A 19,477-nucleotide genomic window follows, 5' to 3' on the forward strand; every position below is an offset into this window, starting at 1 on the left:
GTTACTAAATATGACCTCGCCGTTTAGCCTTCTGTTGCCAGGTGGGAAGTCTCCTGGTTTACTTCATTTGAATGATTCATGCTTCATACCATACTGAATACCTTCCATCAATCAAGAAAAAGGTTTAACAAACTCACAGACGTAGAGAACACACCTGAGGGTGTTAAGGGGAGGTCGAGTAGAAGAGGGATGGATTGGGAGTTTGGGATTAGCAGATGCAAACTAGTATATAGAGAATGAATAAACACAAGGTCCTGCTGTATAGCACAAGAGACTATGTTCACTATCCTGTGATAAACCATAATGGAAAAGAAAATGAAAAAGAATATATATATATATGTTTAACAGAATCATTTTCCTGTATAGCAGAAATTAATACAACATTGTAAATCAACTATACTTCAATATAAATTTTAAAATAAAAATAAAATTTAAACAAATTCACTTGTTTCAAGTGAAGAGTTTAGACGTGTGTGTTAGGCGCTGACATTAGACGGAGCCAGGAACCCTCATTCAGTATGGATGCTAAAGGCCAGCCCACAGGCACTTCAGACTCTTATAATACTGCTCAATTTTTTGCTTCCATGGTGATGCTTTTTACACAAGCATCCTCATTTGCCAATTTTAAGGCTAAAAGATATTTGGCCCACACGTGGGAAAAAAAAGGGCACCCTAACACTTGGATCCTTTTATTGGGCTGATTCTATCTTGGATATGGAGAACAGAAGAATCTTCAAATAATTTCCTGCTGCTAGCAGTGTGGTACAAATAGCTGTTGTTGGACAGACCATTAAACAATACAAAGATTCCCTTAAGACAGTCTTAAGAACTCATAGCATCTGCCTTTAGTCATGGGAGACTGTAACAAAACATGCTCTCGTGTGTCTATTTGAACAGCATCATCAGGCAACGCAGAGTAGCCATTTAATCAACTTGCACTGAGCTGAATGGAGATCTGTGGGAACCAGGGCAAAGAGGGCAATGGGATCCCCTGGTCCTCCAGTCCAAATTCATCTCCCCTTTGTAGAGCTAACTGGCCTCAGAGAGCAAGCGGCAAAGAAGCAGATGGCATTGTTTTCTGTCCCAGCCATCCTCTCACTACCTTGTAAATATAGATTTTCGCTGGTGATCAGACTGTGGAATCTCCACAGCTAGAGGAGGCATGCTGTGACAGAGCATTGTTTTTGGAGGCCAAGCTCGTGCTCTGCCCCTTAACGCCTGGTGACCTTAGGCATAATGTTTAACTGCTTTTTCCTGGTTTGTGGTTTAATTTCCATTTCTTTGCAGGTTGTCATAAAGATCTAGTCATCATCACTCATGAACCCCTTTCTTCTTTCCTCTTTGAAGAAATGGATGATGTCAGTTATTTCTGCATGTCTAGCTCCAATGGCACCCCACTCCAGTACTCTTGCCTGGAAAATCCCATGGATGGAGGAGCCTGGTGGGCTGCAGTCCATGGGGTTATTAAGAGTCGGACACAACTGAGCGACTTCACTTTCACTTTTCACTTTCATGCACTGGAGAAGGAAATGGCAACCCACTCCAGTCTTCTTGCCTGGAGAATCCCAGGGATGGGGGAGCCTGGTGGGCTGCCATCTATGGGGTCGCACAGAGCCGGACACGACTGAAACGACTTAGCAGCAGCAGCTCCTAGTGTATGTCTTGGCTTATGTTAGACATCAAAAAGTGCTTGTAAAATGTGTGTCTCATTTCTCTCATATGTTAAAATACCTCTCTATATGTTGGTCATCTAGTTGATTCTTAAATGCTTTTTAAAGAGAAAGATGTTTTTTTAAAAAACTCAGGTTTAGGTTATTTACATATAAGCTATCTATTAAGTTATGTATTAGTATTATTAGTATTAAGTTCAGTTATTTACATACAATAAAGTACTCAATCTTAAGAGGACTCATTCTTAAGTGAATTTTTACATATCTATACAATCATGGGACCACCACCCAGATAAATATAATAAAAAGCAATTCAGTTGCTTCAGAAGTTTCCTTCACGCTATTTGTAGTCAAGGCTCCCCTTGCTAGGGAAAATCATTATTCTGACTTCTGTCACCGTCGATTCATTTTGCTCATTCTTAGACTATGTTCCCTGCTGTGTCTGGATTCCTTCATTCAACAGTGCTGTGAGATTCATCCATATTGTCATGTACATCAGTAGTTTGTTCACTTTTTCCACTGTGCAGTGTTCTGTGGTTTATATAAACTGTAATTAATCCACTTACCTAATGATGGACAGTGGGTTTGTCTCCAGTTTTTAGCAATGATGAATAAAGCTAGAAATATACTTGTGTACATCTTTTAGTGCATGTAGGCATTCATTTCTCTTGGGTAAATGCAAGGAATGGAATTACTAGGTCATAGGGTCATTGTATGTTTACTTTTATTAGAAACTACCAAATTATTTTACAAAATAGTTGTGCAGACTTATACTCTCCTCAGCAATGTATTGAATTCCAATTCCTCCAAATTCTTACATGAGCATTTCCTTTTTTTTCAATTTTATTTTTTTAACCACACTGTGTGGCACGTGGGATCCTAGTTCCCCGACCAGGGATAGAACCTGTACCCCCTGCACTGGAAGCATGGAGTCTTAAGCACTGGGCCAGCAGGGAAGCCCCTGTCTTACGAGCATCTGATATTGTCAGTCTTTTCAATTTTAGCCATCTTGATGTAATGAATTTGAGTTTTCATTTGAGGGTTATTTATAACTTATGAACTTATTAATAATTCCTTATCCAATGTGATCCTCCATCTTAGTAAGTGGTTTAATGTGATAAATATGCTTCTAGTCAAAACATCTCTATCTGGCAGTCAGAGCTGCAGAATGAGGTGCAGAAGGAGACTTGGATTCAAACATGACATGGTAGGAACTCCAAATTTCTAATGTAAAATCAAGTATCAAAAGATAAATAGAAAACCAGTTAAGATAATGAACAATGTAACTCTATCTTGTCCCTACACTTATCAGTAGGAAATTTGGTTAACAAATATTTACTAAACGCTTCCCAGGTGGCTCAGTGGTAAGAAAAAAAAATCTGCCTGCCAATGTTGGAGCCATGGGTTCAATCCCTGGGTCAGGAAGATCCCCTGAAGGAGGAAGTGGCAACCCACTCCAGTATTCTTGCCTAGAGAAATCCCATGGACAGAGGAGCTTGCTGGGCTAAAGTCCATGAAGTTGCAAAGAGCTGGACAAGACTGAGTGACTAAGCACACATACTAGCTACCTCTGTGAGCTTGATCGAATACTTGAAACTTTCTGATAATTTTGTTAAGTGTTCAAAATCTTCACAAAAATTGGTATTATCTTCATTATATAACTTGGGAAAGCAGAGATAGTTTGCTGAGGATGGCTACCTTGCTTTATCATGGTACAACCACAGCCCTCACCCCAAACCCTCTCCATCACCCAAGCTGCTGCTTTTTTTAAAGTTTATTTATTTTTAATTGAAGGATAATTGCTTACAATATTGTGTTGGTTCCTGCCATACATCAATATGAATCAGCCATAGGTATATATATATGTCCCCTCCCTCTTGAACCTCCCTCCCACCTCTCAGCCCATCTCGCCCTTTAGGTAGTCACAGAGTACCAGTTTGAGTTCCCTGAGTCATATAGCCAGTCATACATACTGGCCATCTATTTTACATATGGTGGTGTATGTGTTTCCATGGCACTCTCTCCATTCATCCTATCCTCTCCTTCCCCCACCCTCCCGCCGCCTTCTGCTCCACAAATCTGTTCTCTGTGTCTGCGTCTCCATTAAGCTGTTGCTTTTTCAATCCTCCTAAAGGACACCTGTTCTTTTCCCTATTAAATAACACCCAAATGACCCACCTTGTCCACCAAATAAGATCCAAGTTCTTTTTTTAAAAAAGTTATTGGAGTATAGTTGGTTTGCAATTTGTGTTAATTTCAGGTGTACAGCAAAATGAATCAGTTATACATATACATATATCCACTCTTTTTAAGATTCTTTTCCCATATAAGCCATTACAGAGTATTGAGTAGAGTTTCTTGTGCTACATGTGCGTGTGTGCTAAGTCACTTCAGTTCTGTCTGACTCCTTTGTGACCCTATGAACTGTAGCCCACCAGGCTCCTCTGTCCATGGGATTCTCCAGGCAAGAATACTAGAGTGGGTTGCCATGCCCTCCTCCAGGGGATCTTCCTAACACAGGGATTGAACCCTCATGCCCTACGTCTCCTGCATTGACAGGCAGGTTCTTTACTGCTAGCGCCACCGGGGAAGCTCCTTGTGCCATACAGAAGGTCCTTACTAGTTGTTGTTGTTATTTAGTCACTAAACTGTGTCTCACTCTTCTGCAATCCCATGGACTGTGTAGCCCACCAAGCTCCTCTGTCCATGGGATTTCCCAGGCAAGAATACTGAAGTGAGTTGCCATTTCCTTCTCCAGAGGATCTTCCCCGATCCAGGGATCAAACCAAAGTCTCCTGCATTGTCAGGTGGATTCTTTACCACTGAGCCACCAGGGAAGTGCTTCTTATTAGTTACCTATTTTATATATAGAAGACTGTATGTGTCAATCCCAATCTTCCAGTTTAAGGTCCAAGTTCTTACCCATGTTCGCAACCTCTTTTCCTGCCCCTCCCCACCCTTAGAGTTTGTTACCTTTCCATGTAACAAACTCTTTCATTTCTCCCCTTCATAAATCTGACCCTTAAAATCAAACCAAAGATATTCTACACGTTGTGCTCTACATGGAACAATCTCTGCCTTCAGACTACTGTTTACTCCAACTTCTATCAAAATATTTCCTGACATTTTGAAAGTTTAAATGACACCTCTTTTGTGAAATTGTCTCTGATTTCCCATTGCCCACAGCACTTCACTGCACTGAGGGGGAGGTAAAAATTGAAAGCTAGCATGATAGAAATCTGAACTGAGCCTACCAGGAATACCAATTTCTCCAGACCTGTCTGATGAGTGGGGAGCCTCCCACGAGCACAATCTGCATGACACACCTGCAGGAAAAAGGGGGCCTGTGATGAAGACGTTTCAGGGGTTCCTGGGAGCTGAGAATGGGAAGTGAAGAGCACAGTGCAAGGTTTGTTTCCCATATTGGTTCTAGACTGGCCAGCATTTGGGCCCTATAGAGAAAAAGGAGACGATGCGTGAACCTAAGGGAGCAGTGTTCACAAGAGAATCTTTAGAGATATGGGGGCACAAGCAACCTTGGATCTGCCTGCAATCCAAGCAGAGTGTCATGCAAAGACAGAATGAGGGTGGGCATTCTCCCAGTCTTAGAGTCCAGCTTTGGCATCTCGTGGGCTCCAGCATTGCATGGGGAGCCCATAGATCTGATCAGAGCAGTGGGAAGTCCTGTGGGAAGGGACTTGTCTGTGAGTTCATCTGAATTCCCAGAATCTGATGGAAGCCTCAGAAATGCTTTAAGAATGCTTAATAGATGGCCAAGACTCTGTGTAAGGACTTCCCTGTAGCTCAAATGGTAAAGAATCTGCCTGCTATGCAGGAGACCAGAGTTCAATCCCTGGGTCGGGAAGATCCTCTGGAGAAGGGAATGGCAATCCACTCCAGTATTCATGCCTGGAGAATTCCATGGACAGAGAAGCCTGGTGGGCTACAGTTCATGGGGTCACAAAGAGTCAGACACGACTGAGTGACTAACACACACACACACAAGACTCTGTATAAACCTGGGGCAAAAGCCTATAGAATTTGGATTATTAGTGTTGATTCAATTTCATTTATGTGCACAGACAAGGAAGGCCTGGAAAAACTTGGGTTATACAAATGTTCATTTATGACTTGAAATGGTTTAAAACTTATCTTCATGTAAGTATCTGATTTGATCACCTCATAACAACCATATGAGGTGGAATTAATTATCACCAGATTTTTCTGATATTAGTGGATTTGAGCACAGTATTGATTGTGGAAAGAGTCTAGACTTACTGTCAGCAGGCCTAATATTGAGCTTTAATTAATTAATCTCTGAGCTTTAATTTCTTATCGGCAGGAGAAGGATAACAGTTCATTTCGCATGGGGATGCTGTGAACCTCTGAGATGATGAACAACTCCTGTGCAATTGTGAGAAATTATCATGGCACATGACTTTGTACCAATGGCATTCACCTTCTGCCATGAATCAGTTGTTTCCATACATGTCTCAAGAGACTGAAAATACCAAAAGGAATGTATTCATGCCTTATTCCTCTCTGTGTCATCTCATCCTGCAATTTAGGATGGTGTGGAATACCTCAGGGTGATGTGTTTCTCATCTTCAGTGGGAATGTGCAGGAAAGGATTCATGCTTCAGAACTACTTGGACTAGACACCAATCCGGAGAGCCTAAAATTATTTATTAAAGTCATCAGCTGTATAACAGAGACAGATATAATTGCTCAAATCAAGCTTCCTAGGAATATAATACATGGCTAAGATAGAACATAAGCTACTGAAAGAGAGCAGGGAGTGGCCAGTTTTTTCCATGAAGGGTCAGATAGTAAACATTTTAGGTTACTGTGGCAACTACTTTATATCATTTCAGCAGCCATAGATAATATGTAGGCAAACAAGAGCGTCTGTATTCCAACAAATTGCATTTATAAAAACAGGCGGTGGGTCTGTTTCTGGCCTGTGGGCTACAGGTAGCCAACTCCTGAGGTAGAGGATTGTCCCATTGCCAAGGAGGAGATCTCTGTGGAGTCTAAAAAACTAAAAAGAACAAGCCCATAATCAGAGAGATTCCATATAAAATGCCTACTGAATTGGATAAAAACAAATTTTATTCTAAAAAAGTTCAGAAAGGTAAAAAGAGGACACTCAGGTTTTAGCTGCCAGAAAACTACTGTGGGCCAAACAGCATGATGTGACTTCTTAGAAAATCTAATGTGCTCCAGCCCCCATTCAGGAAAGCAGAGCGTCCAGAACAAAACAAGGTGATCACCCCAGGGGGACGGGGCTACGTCTCCCCAAGTCACAACAGCAATCTTCACACCCAGGAAGTGCTCACTGTTCAATAAATCTGCTCCAGGGGGAGCAGTTGGATATCTGAGTGTGTGTTCTGTGCAATCTCTGTGCTGAATTCAAATGTCAAGAACTGCTGTTTGAGCTGAGAGCTGAAAAGCAGTATTCAGGTAATGAGGGAGAACAGTGTTTGGGGAAAAGGGTACCCGAGCAGGGGCAGCGCTAGAATCTACTCTGATTCTCTGATGGAGCTCCATTCCACTCTTTCCCTTCAATATCTAATTAAAATAAAGGTTTCTGGGAAAAAATGGTGGGGGTACGGAAGGCATCACACTTTCTAAGATATCTTAACATTAGCTTTGTTTTTGGAAAACATTGTTCCCTTCACCTGAGAGAGAAGAAATAAATGCACTGACCTGTTTAAGAATATATTTGGAATATTTCAAATAAGGCTACAATGGAAGATGAATTCAAGGAACCTGTAGGTCTGCAATGGGAGTTCTCATAGTCACCCATAATCCCCTTGCAAAGGAACTAATTATGTTTGGAGAAGACGTGTGTGCCTGATAAAATAATTAAAAATAAATTGCTCTCCTTGGAAATCCAAATTAACGAGTGTTAGAGCAACCCTGTTGGTCACATAGCTAATAAATAGACGTGTTTTCTCAAGTCTGTTAGGTGGCACTGATTGATTTCCAATTCTGGCTACAACAGGGCCTGAGCAGCTTTTGAAACAAAGGTGAGGGGACCTCAGGCTCAGTGGGGACAGTTGATATCTCTTAGGGGATGGTGTTTGAAAGTCATCAGCCATGACACTCCCCATCCCCCAGCCCCTGATTTTCCTGGCTGAGAATAGAGGACGCAGAGGAGCCAGTTTGACCCACTACTCCCCCGGAGCTCCTAGTCCCTGCCAGAGCAGGGCAGGAGAGAAGCACTGTTAACCCTCTGCCCTCAAATACCTACCACAGCCCCTTTTCCAGCTACTCAGTGCTGTCAGGTCAAGGAAAATAAGGCCTTTGGCTAAGAAGAGCCAGAAGCCAGATGGACCTTTGGGTGTGGGAGGAAAGGGAATTTGAGGCCTTGGGGAGCTGACTGGAGCACTGTTGCAAAAATTAAAAAAATTTTTTTTTTTTTTTTACCAATGACTTACTAAGTCTTATGGAGGAAAAAAAAAGAAAGAAAGGCTACAAAATACTTGATCATTTCATTAAGGAACCCATATTGATTATGAACCTACTATGCCGAGCTTGTTTGTGAGTAGCTTTTAGAGAAGAGATGGCGATGGGGTGGAGGAGAAGATGGGATTTCTGTCTTCAAGGTTGTCACAGTCTGTTTGGGAGGCACATTTGATGTGAATGAAGGGCACATTTCCAACTTTTCTTGCCTTGCTGGCTTCTGGTCCTTTCCTATGCCTCTGATCTGGAGGCAAAGATCACCTAGAGCCAGGGGGGCTGGACCGCTGAGTATTCTCCAGATAATCAGTGACCTAAGAGAGCAAGGCAAAAGAAGCATGGCCCTGGAGTCTGCCATAGGATCTCACTTCATCCCCAGCAACTGAGTGAGGGAGGTACTCTTCTCCTTACAGGTCTTCCGGATGAGGAGCCTAAGCCTTGGGAGGTGTGGCAAATGTAAGACCTAGCTCCTGTAGGGGATGCAAGGGGGTGATTAGATGAAATACAAAGAAACACTTAACTGTTTCTGGAACCATAAACACGTTCAATACATGTTCCCTCTGAGTCCTAGGTACTTTACCCCAGGCCACAGACTCAGAGGACAGAACCGAGGGGTGCGCCTATCTTGGGCAGTCCAGTTCCAAAGTCTTTCCTCTTTGTGGGCACCTCTCAGGATTCAGCTGTCTTCATCGTCATCTCCCATCCTGTTTGTGGTCCTGCCTCCAGCCTCTTTCAAGTTCACCCAGAGGCTCTGTTCTTTCTGCATGCTTAGACGCAGAGCTGACAACTTCTTAGCTTTACAGTACAGGCAGAGGAGGGACATGAGCAGAAAGAGAAGTATGACGAAGGGGCAGATGAATAGGAAATAGACTAAAGGTGCTGACAAGCAGATCCTGGAAGGAAGCGTGGGCTCTGTACCAAAAAGGAAGAAAATAAAGAGAATCATTAGTCTCCAGCTTATTTGTACTCATCAATTATAAACACTTCTGGGATTTATTGTTACAGGAAAATATATGTAAAAATAACGGGGCCAGATAGCAGGGGGCCCCTTAAATCACACTCGAGGAGCCAAGGAAAGGGAGTTGGGAGAAGAGGGCTCTAGGGCGGCTTCTTCCAGCCCGACTCCCCCTCACCCAGCAATTTCCAACCACCAGAGGTTCTGATGACCTACTTAAAACTAACAGTCAGAAATGAAAACAAAACAAAAAAGAAAACCTCTCCTTTAATCTTCTTTCCTCAGAAAAGATATCTATAATTCAACCCTCGTTCCCAACTCTGTTGCCGATCCTGAATTTTTAACTGAGTTATTCCCACTGGCTGCTTCTGAAACACACACACAGGCGAGCACACACACACACACATTCTACACTGTCCTTATATAACAAGAGCACCCACAAATGAGAAGCACCATGCCTTCCTGAATCTCCAAATTGGCCTCTCATCCCCTGGCAGCCCCGCCTCAACCCCATTCAGCCCCTTCACCTCTCCCTCTTACTGTTGCCTCTACCTGTGAGCTCTCTGCTCCCCTATCATATCCTCCATCTATCATATCCTATAGCCTCTGGGTCCTGCCGGCCTCACTGTCCATCACATTGGCCGTCCCACCTTGCCTCAGGCACAGTTTTTCTCTTCTTTCCATCCTCTTCTCACATATACCTTTGTTTAGACTTCTTTCATTCCCTTTTAACCATCTTTGTCATCACAGTTACTCCAGTAGGTCTCACAGTGTCCTTTGCTTCTATAGCCCCTGCAGTGCCTAGCACATGTGCCTTGATAATGCTTACTGATCTGAATTAAACTGTCTGGCCTGCAACCTCATGGGCAAAGGCTACTATATAAAGGCATGCTGAAGCATCTGGCAGCTGCAGCCCGCAGGGAAGTGCTATCAGCACACAGACACGCAGAGCATGCACCAGCAGCCCCGAGGGGTTCCTGGCCCTGCAACCAGGAAAGCAAAGGCAAGCGGACTGCCAACACCATAGGCTCTAGGAAGCAGCGCCCTGAGTTACTAGTCAAAGGACAGGGATTTAGTCTCTTGGTGCAGAAAGACACATACTTAAAGAGACACCAACTATTAAATGCAGTCTTCCAACTACGTTTATTTACAACAGGATATTCAAAATCAGGGCTGTTCTGAAAAATCTGATGTTAATGGTAGCTGTGCTTTTATTGGAAAATTGCAATGACCTAAGCACTTTCTTCTTCAGAGGTAAAACTATAGGATTCGTGGGATTACAGATGCTTCCAGATGAGGACAACAGGTTGAGATGTCCTTGTGACCAACCTCATGCTGCAAGAATTCCATTTTTGGCATTGCTAATACATTTTGTACCTTGAAGAACGTCTCTTTGTGGGAAGTCAAGAAAGAATCTTAACCTGGGTACAGCTCCTGCATTTGCAAACTTCCAGAGGAGAAGGCCCAAGTCTTACGCATCTTTTCCTCCTGTGTAGCTCTTTGTTCACAGGTCATCAGTGGAGATTAAAGAATGAGATAATTGCATGAGTGATTTGCACACACAGGAAGTCAGGGGTCACTGCCATGATGTTCCCCAGAATACAGATCATCTCTAAACATAAGGCTGGCAGCTTTGCACAGGGCTGGCAAGGAGCTACAAGGGTTTATTCCCTGGCTTTTCTCTGGCCTCATTTATATTCTCCACCCTAAATCTGGCTTTTGTTTTTGAAAGAGTGGGCAATGATAAAGCTAGATTTTGAATTCTTTCTCACTCCTTTCCACATCCTTCCTGACTCTTCTCTCCAAGGCCCTCCTATAATGATTCTTCTAGGTCTTATCTGAATACATTTGAAAGCATATAGTTAAGAAAAAGGTACAGAATGCAATGTTCAAAAAGAACGGTGTTATAGAGACCAGTGAGCAAGAGTTCTGGCCTTGCTACTTCACACTACTCATGTAGGGAGTCAGGGTTGAGTATCTTTGTCTCAAAGATAGTTGGGTTCAAATTATGACTCTACAACTTACCATTATTGACTTTGGACACATTACTTATCCTCTCTTTCTAATCATTAGTTTCCTTGTCAATCAAATGAGGATAATAATTTCCAGAGTTATAATGAGATAATGCTTAGTAAAGCATTAAACAGCGCTTGGCACATTTGTTGAATCAACAAAGAATAAATATCAGCTAGAAAGCTACTAACAAAGTTAGGAAAATCACAAGCAAATTTTCCCCAGGAGACCAGGCAGAAAAGAGGGCCGCAGGCTTGGCTCTGTCCTTCCACAGCCCAAGCCTCTTCCTCAAACCTCTAATCTCTCTGTCCCAAGGCAGGGAGACATTCAGTTGAGAGTCAAATGATTGCTTGTGAGACTCTGGCTTCCTTTTCCAATCATGGGAAGCTGAGAATTGGGAGGTAAGAGTCCCATGGCACCCATGTGTCACTGTTGCTAGGATGGTGGCATGCTGATGGGGAGACAGGGCCGGCGCAGAGAAGGTGGAAAGAAACTTGGCTCTTGGATTTTCTGCCACTGAGACTCTAACCTTCAGCATGAAGGGACTGCCAGAGGGCCTGACTATATAAATGGGGAGGAGGCTGCTTGACTTCGAGCAACCTGTCATCCAAGGACGACAAAACAGACCCCTCACAGAGCTGAATTGGCCCACAGCTAGAAGCTGTCAGCTCCAGTGCTTCTAAATGACCTCTCCTGGGAGGGCAGCACTTGCTCTGGGTCCCACAGTCACTGTTCCCACCATCTGCCTCTCACCCATATCTGGATGAGCAGTAGTGACATTCAGAACCATTAAGGTTTGGCGTTTTGAAGCAATCCTAGTAAATGACCCGTGCTCCAAGCACAAGGCCTGTGAGGCAGAGCCAGAAGTGTAATGAGAATGCTTCATCACAGGGTTTAGTTCATAACTTGTTTCCACCTTGCAGCCAAGCATAGCATGAGGAGTGTTCTTGTCTGATACTACCCCAGGTATACTGACTTTGGGCTTCCCTGGTGGGCTAGTGGTAAAGAACTAGCCAGCCAATGCAGGAGATGTAAGAGACACAGGTTCTATCCCTGGGTTGGGAAGATCCCCTGGAGGAGGGCCTGACAACCCACTCTAGTATTATTGTTTGGAGAATCCCAAGGACAGAGGAGCCTGGCAGGCTACAGTCCATAGCGTCGCAGAGTCGGACACAACTGAAGCAACTTAGCATGCACACATGCATACAGACTTTGGAGGAGAAAGGCAGAGGATAATGAGGGGACTAGCAACTCCCCCTCAACCCCAACCCACCCTTGGGCAACTGACATGCCAGGTGTGGCCATGTGGGAGAGGTGGCTCCTGCCAAGAACGGAAGGCAAGAGTAGGTAATGTGATACAAGTACATCCCAGAATAAATGAGCCCCTGACAGCATTGGTTTCAACTCCATTAAGACTCGCTTGCCCATTCTTTCATCAGGCATTTGTTGAACTGAGCGCTATGTGCCAGGCCTTATTGAAAGCACCGGAGTAGCATTGATAAATGACACGTCCTCTCCAGAAACGTCAGTGTGATAGGGGCTCAAGTCTCCTATGAGGACTTGCTTTCTAAACATATCCTTACCACCCAAAAGCTGGGAAATAGTAACAAACACCATACTACTACAAATAATCCAGCACCCAGAAAGCCTTATAACCTTGCCTATTAATTAATCAGAGAATTCTCTAGAATGAGATACAAAACAACTCAGGTAGTTGTTAGCCCCTGCGCTGGCTTAGTCATAGCTAAGAAAGTAAGATGGAGAGAAAAATGCAAGATGAGATCCACCAGGGAAACACTTCTCCATTTTCTGCCTTTGCAGGAGTCACATGCTTCATGGTTTTATTAAGTAGCCCCAAACTAACCCAACCCAGTAATGACAAATAGAGATGGTAGAAAACCATCTGAGAAGCGAGAACTGGTAGCCTATTGCATTTGACCTGAACTTCATTAACATACAGAGCTGGTCCTGACCAGGAGGGCAGCTATACTGATTCAGTAAGTGTATTTGAGCATCTTCTGTGTGCCAGGCACTGTGCTGGGGCTGAGAACAAGACACTCAGTCTTTGCCTTCCCAGAAGGTACTGTCTGGCCCTGATGATGGATGTCAAACAAGTGTGATGACTAAGAGACAAAAGTAAGTCACTGAGAATGTAGCAGTTGAGTTGGTTGGTGAAGGATTAGTGAGTGTTGACCAGGGACAGATAATATGAAGGAGAAATCCAATCAGGAGGTGGTATAAATTCACTCAAGATGTTGGACTGTCAGTCTTATCCACTCTCTTCTAAACTTCCTCTTCTGATTCTCCAATGGCTCTTTTCTCTCTAGAATATAAACATGCTCAACTCCCTACTAACTTCAAACCAAAACAGAACAAAGCAAAGCTTCAGTGAACCTCTTGCCTTTTGTTTTTGTCTTCTCTCCCTTCACGTCAAAGCTCTTGAAGGACTTTCCTGGTAGTCCCATGGTTAAGAACCCACCTTCCAATGCAGGGGACATGAGTTTGATCCCTGGTTGGGGAACTAAGATCCCATATGCCGTAGCGCTACTAAGTCCACACACTGCAACAAGAAGTCCTTGCACCGCAACTAGAGAAAGCCCATAAACCTCAATGAAGACCCAGTGCAGCCACACACACACACACACACACACACAAGCTCTTAAAATCATGGGCTGGATTTGATGTGTCCACTTTCTCCCTGCAGTCTCATTTTACTACTTTTCTGTGATTGTCCTATGTTGTCAAACCCAAAGGATATTTTCCTATTTTTGTCTTAATTGATCTCCTTGAACCAGCTGAATCTGTTGGCTCTCCCTTTCTTCTTGATACCCTTCCACTTTTGGTGTCTGTGATACCACCAAACCCCAGTTCTCCTGTCTCTGGCTACTCCTTCCATTCTCCTTCACAGGCTTCTCTTCTGCAATCCCCTGAGAAATAGTGGTACCTCAGGGGTCCATCCTTGGGCATCATTATAGGCTATTAGTTGATTTCTAATCTATAACTCTGGCAGAGATCTCACTTGGAAATTCCAAAGTTTATTGGATAGATCTCCCTAGATAATACACTGGTACTCCAAACTCAATTCCAGCCCAACTTACTCAAAATTGAACTAATCTTCTTTAGATCCTTTTCTTATATTACCTCATCTAGTGACTGTCCCCACTATACCAGAAACCTGGTATTTATTCTTGATTCTCTTCTTCTGCTCATTCACCCTCCACATACACACATAGGCATGTGAGCTCAGTCACTTCAGTCATGTCCGACTCTTCACGACCCCACGCACTATAGCCTGTCAGGCTCCTGTCCGCAGGATTCTCCAGGTAAGAATACTGGAGAGGGTTGCCGTGCCCTCCTCCAGGGGATCTTCCCAACCCAGGATCGAACTGCGTCTCCTGCATCTCCTGCTTTGCAGGCAGGTTCTTTACTCCTGAGCCACTGGGGAAGCCACATACACATAATCAGTCTCTAAATCCCGAAGACGCCGTTTCCTAATATGGAATGCCGAGTGCTATCCTCTCAGCCCTCATGGGCACTGACTTCATTTGGGCCTTCATCTCGTCTCTCCTGGGCCCCTACAGTCAATTTCAAATAGTTCTTCCAGGTCTGTGCCTGCCTCCCTTCCAATTCACTTTTAACATTGCTCCCAGGGGGAGCTTTCTAAAATGCAAATCTGACATGTCACTACCCTGCCTGAATTTGTTCAATGACACTCTGTAACTTCCATGATAAAGTTCACCTTTCCTGGCTCTGTACAGAGGACCCATTTGACATCAGTACCCTTTCCATCTCCCGAGCCTCCTCTCTTGCCATCCTACCACAATTTCTCTGATCATCTTGCATATCCTTTCCTTTTCCCAAAATTTGTGCTTTCCTTTGTACAGGCCCAATACTCTGGGAACATTCCCAGACCCCCCTCCCCACCTAGCCCTGCCTCTGCTCCCTCCTTAGTATCCTGAGACTACTTCATTCATGACTCCTATTATGTTGGATTCTCCTGCCCCTACCAGCCTCAGCTCTGTGGGAACAGACTTCATAATATATTTTTTTATGTGCCCTTAGAATCTCATACGGTTATTTATTGAACAAATTAAAATATCTTCCCACACAAATAGAAATATACAAATGTAGATGTGTGTGTGTGTTAGCATGTCTGGAGGCATAAGGGGAAACTGAGGTAGCATTTGTTAAGCACTTACAACATGCCAGGGACTTGCTAGATACTTCATATGCATTTGTATTACGACCCTCATTTTATGAGAAAGCTGAGTAACCAGGGGATGACTTCACAGCTAGTAGGGAGATGACAGAGCAACAATTTGAGCCCAGGCTTCTCTGATTCCAAATGCTGGAATTTTTATTATCCCACACTGTCTCCCCAAATACCAGAAAGGAACAGTCAGGTAGAGGAAGTGAGATGCTGTATTATAAAGATTGACTTGGGAACACATAACTATACTTACAATGAAAACCCTCAGGTTCTTACGGCACAGACTTCTAAGCACCTTCACTGGTGAAGAATACAAAGACCATTTGGTTTGTAACGCTTTCTTTTCAGAGTTCATTTTTTAAAAAACCTTACACCTGCTTTCTAAGAATTCCACAAAGATGAGCGGTATACACACACACACACACACACACACACACACACACACATGCTGTGAACAATCCCATCTGTCTCAGGAGAGATGTGCTTTTTAGTCATAGAATATATACTTTTTACAGTTATTATCTATTTATTTTACTATACAAACTGCTGAATCTACAGAGCCCAGGAATTCCAGTGGGAAAATGTTTACAGAATATGCTCAAGGTAAGGACTTCCTACAACTGTTGGAATGGAAGAAAAGCTGATAGGAAAATCAATTCTGCTTGGAAACTTGGCAAAAGAATCCTGATGAAGAATAGTCAGGGAGAGGGAGTGATGGACTCCAGGGAACAGGTTAGATAACTCTGATTTCCACTCCAGAAGCCTTGCTGGGGCTGGGATGCAACTATTACTACTCTGAGACAATGCCATTCATTCTCAGTAGCCCTCGTTCCCACCTATGGTCTGTCTCCAAAGCTAGCTGGCACTGTAAGGAGGTCATCTTTATTGATGCTTTCTACTCTTCCTGGCTGGAGAAGGCAATGGCACCCCACTCCAGTACTTCTGCCTGGAAAATCCCATGGATGGAGGAGCCTGGTAGGCTGCAGTCCATGGGGTCGCTCAGAGTCAGACACGACTGAGAGACTTCACTTTCACTTTTCACTTTCATGCACTGGAGAAGGAAATGGCAACCCACTCCAGTGTTCTTGCCTGGAGAATCCCAGGGACGGGGGAGCCTGGTGGACTGCTGTCCCTGGGGTCGCACAGAGTCGGACATGACTGAAGCAACTTAGCAGCAGCGCTCTTCCTGGCGTGGGGCATCAAGACCACACCCCTGCCTCTCCAGTGATCCTCTCTTACTGCAAGTGCAACCTATAGCTCAGCTCTCGCCTTCTCCTTAAACCCCACCAGAAAGAAGTTGCTCAAAGGATGAGCAGACTATGACATCTACCAGCTCATTGATCACCTGGGAAGATTTAGTGGTCTGGCTGGAGGAAATTTTGCTTAATGAATGCCTGTTATATGCTTGGCACTGCACTGGCTGGAAGGAACCTTTCTTCTCCTTCACAACCTCTTATTCTGCATGCCTCCTGAAGCTGAGTGCTCAGCGGAATAGATTGACTGTCCACACAGAGAAGACCATTGTAGCCAATGGTCTTCACGTACCTGCACTTTTGCTAGAGCCTGTAAACAAGTTCTATGGGGCATACTTGCTCCTGTGATGCCTTTCGAGGTGCAATTAGGAGAGGCACACCCAGTGACTATCACGATCAAAGATCTGGTAGTTTGTTGAGCACATCAGTAAGAAGCTTGGCACTTATTCATTGAGAAAGACTTTGTTTGTTTGTTTGATTGGTTTTTGACTCAGGGAGCATTTAGATGTAGCTGATTTTGGTTGAACAAGGTTACAGACAAAGTCACCATGTCACTATTCCTCACCCCACTCTCACCACCGGTCAGTATTCTGAGATTGGAGTGTCAGCTAAGAGATAAAGCTGTCTGCTTCAAACATTATTTGGTTACTTAAAGGGATACAATATTGATGGCTTTTTTGTTTATGAGGGGAAGTGGGGGAGGAGGTCAGATGCCCTTGACATTTAAACGTCCATGCCAAAACCTCATGTAACCTTGTCTGTCTGAATGAGTTACTATTGAGAGAAATGGAGAAGTCATTTTCTTTCTGTAAATTGTGTTCAGCCGGAGAGGAAGCAAAACATAGCAGGGCAGGAAAGCATAGGAGCAGAGACAGAGATTCTCCTGACTGCGAGCCGTGGCCGATGAACCTCTGGTTACCTGAAGGCAGCACTCTGAGCACCACAGGCTGTGACTCGTCTGATGCTTGGCTGACCCACTTGCTTGGGTTGCCGTGGAGCTGCCACTCCGCCACCTTGCACCAATATTTTCCAGCATCCTTCATCTCCACCCGCTGTAGCGCCAGGACAAAGTCAGCAGCGGATGAGCGGTAAGAATGCAGGCGCCACCTGAGCCCCTCTTCACCATATTCCAGCAAGCCATCATGCTGCAGGTGCACCAACATCCTACTTCCAGAATCTTCTCTCTGCCGGTACCACATCACAGAGAACAGGGCGGCAGGGCTGATGGCACCCTCCAGGCTGCAGCAGATGGTTACCTCACTGTGCTCAGAGGCATTTTCTGTCCGGGACCCTTTGGAGATGCGTACCTTACTTCCTAGGAAACAAAATGGCAGTAAATTTGAGAGGAAGCCAGACTTCAGATTGGACACCTCCCCTGAAAAAACTACTTCTCGTTGAAGTGATGCTGTCTGATAACCTTTAGATATCAGGTCCTTCATCTTTAACACTTTGCCTTGACTCCTGTCCTTCTTCCATATTTGCCAGAACATTCTCTGCTGTGAATCAAGCCAGCCACTTTTATTCTTCAGCCCGCCCCTTGTCCACTGGCCCTGTCACTGAAAAACCACCCAGGTTTGTGGGAAGCTCTGCCCTTCTGCTTTTATCAATACTTCTCCCACGTCAGCTCTCCCTTCTGCTACTCAGAAAGGTCATAGGAAACTTCTAGTCCTCTCCTCAAGCCCTGTATTCCACCACTACCCCTTTTTCTTAGAAAATTACCCTCTTCCCATATACCTAGATATCAACCTCAGGTATGGACACAGGAAAAGAGGAGGTTAGGTGAGAGACTGAACATTTTCACACATGTGTTAGAATATCACTCAAGGGACTTCCCTGGTGGTCCAGTGGTTGAGAATTCATCTTGCGATGCAGGGGACACAGGTTCAATCTCTGGTGGGAAGACTAATATCGCACATACCACTGGGCAGCTAAGCCCAGGAGCTATAACTACTGAGGCCACAACAAAAGATCTTGTGTGCTGCAACTAAAATACAACAGCCAAATAAATATTTTTTAAAAGATAATACTATTCAAGGAGACTATTTACATTACTAGATTAGATTAACTTTTTAACAGATTTTGACATTTGCTTTTTTGAAATGTTCTCCTGTTAACCAGCAGGTGAGGACTTGGAAGGAAGTCTAGAGCAGTCACAAACAAAATAAAGAAATTATGTTGTTCAGTCACTAAGTCTTGTCCAACTCTTTGTGACCCCGTAGACTATAGCATGCCTGTCTCCTCTGTCCTCTACTGTCTCTTGGAGTTTGCTCAAATTCATGTCCACTGAGTCTGTGATACTATCTAACCATATCATCCTCTGTTGCCCCTTTCTCTTTTTGCCTTCAATCTCTCCCAGCATCAGAGTCTTTTCCAATGTGCTTGCTAAGTCACTTTAGTCATGTCTGACTCTTTTGTGACCCCATGGTCTGTAATCCACCAGGCTTCTCTGTCCATGGGATTCTCCAGGCAAGAATACTAGAGTGGGTTGCCATTTCCTTCTCCAGAGGATTTTCCTGACCCAGGGATCAAACCTGCATCTCATATGTCTCCTGCATTGGCAAGTGGGTTCTTTACCACTAGCGCCACCTAGGAAGCCCCCTTTTCCAATGAGTATGTGCTAAATTTTCAGCTCTACTACAAACATATTTATTGGTCTATCTTTAAAAGATTAACTGTGTCTGCTCCTAGATTCTTTTCTAGTTACATCTTTACTCTCTCCTCTTTGTAGAGAAGTGTGTGAAATATTAGTTTACATGATACTGTGTCTGCTTCCTCACATCAAATTACTCTCTAACTTATTGCCATCAGCTTTCCAATCCCATCACTATGCTCTGGCCAAGGTTCCCTCCCGGTAAAGGTGCAATTTCCCAACTCAGGAGACCCTCCAGGATTTTCTGTTCTCTCTGCAGTC

General features: G+C 44.0%; 1 protein-coding gene across 4 annotated transcripts in view; it reads right to left on the reverse strand.

Moving 5' to 3' along the window:
* Positions 1-6,335: 6,335 nt before the first annotated feature.
* The window catches only part of CD101 (CD101 molecule), a 40,163-nt gene continuing 27,021 nt past the window's right edge, over positions 6,336-19,477 (reverse strand). For 2 of the 4 annotated variants that reach the window (XM_070785844.1, XM_070785845.1), the window contains exon 8: positions 15,817-17,881. In XM_070785844.1, coding sequence (XP_070641945.1) covers positions 17,175-17,881 — 707 coding nt within the window. In that variant the 3' untranslated portion in view covers positions 15,817-17,174. Of the gene's footprint in view, positions 9,048-15,816; positions 17,882-19,477 lie in introns of those variants that run through there. The other 2 variants (XR_011565726.1, XM_019956732.2) reach the window with 2 other exon arrangements.

This window comes from Bos indicus, chromosome 3 (assembly GCF_029378745.1).
Source record: "Bos indicus isolate NIAB-ARS_2022 breed Sahiwal x Tharparkar chromosome 3, NIAB-ARS_B.indTharparkar_mat_pri_1.0, whole genome shotgun sequence".
Lineage (NCBI taxonomy): Eukaryota > Metazoa > Chordata > Mammalia > Artiodactyla > Bovidae > Bos > Bos indicus.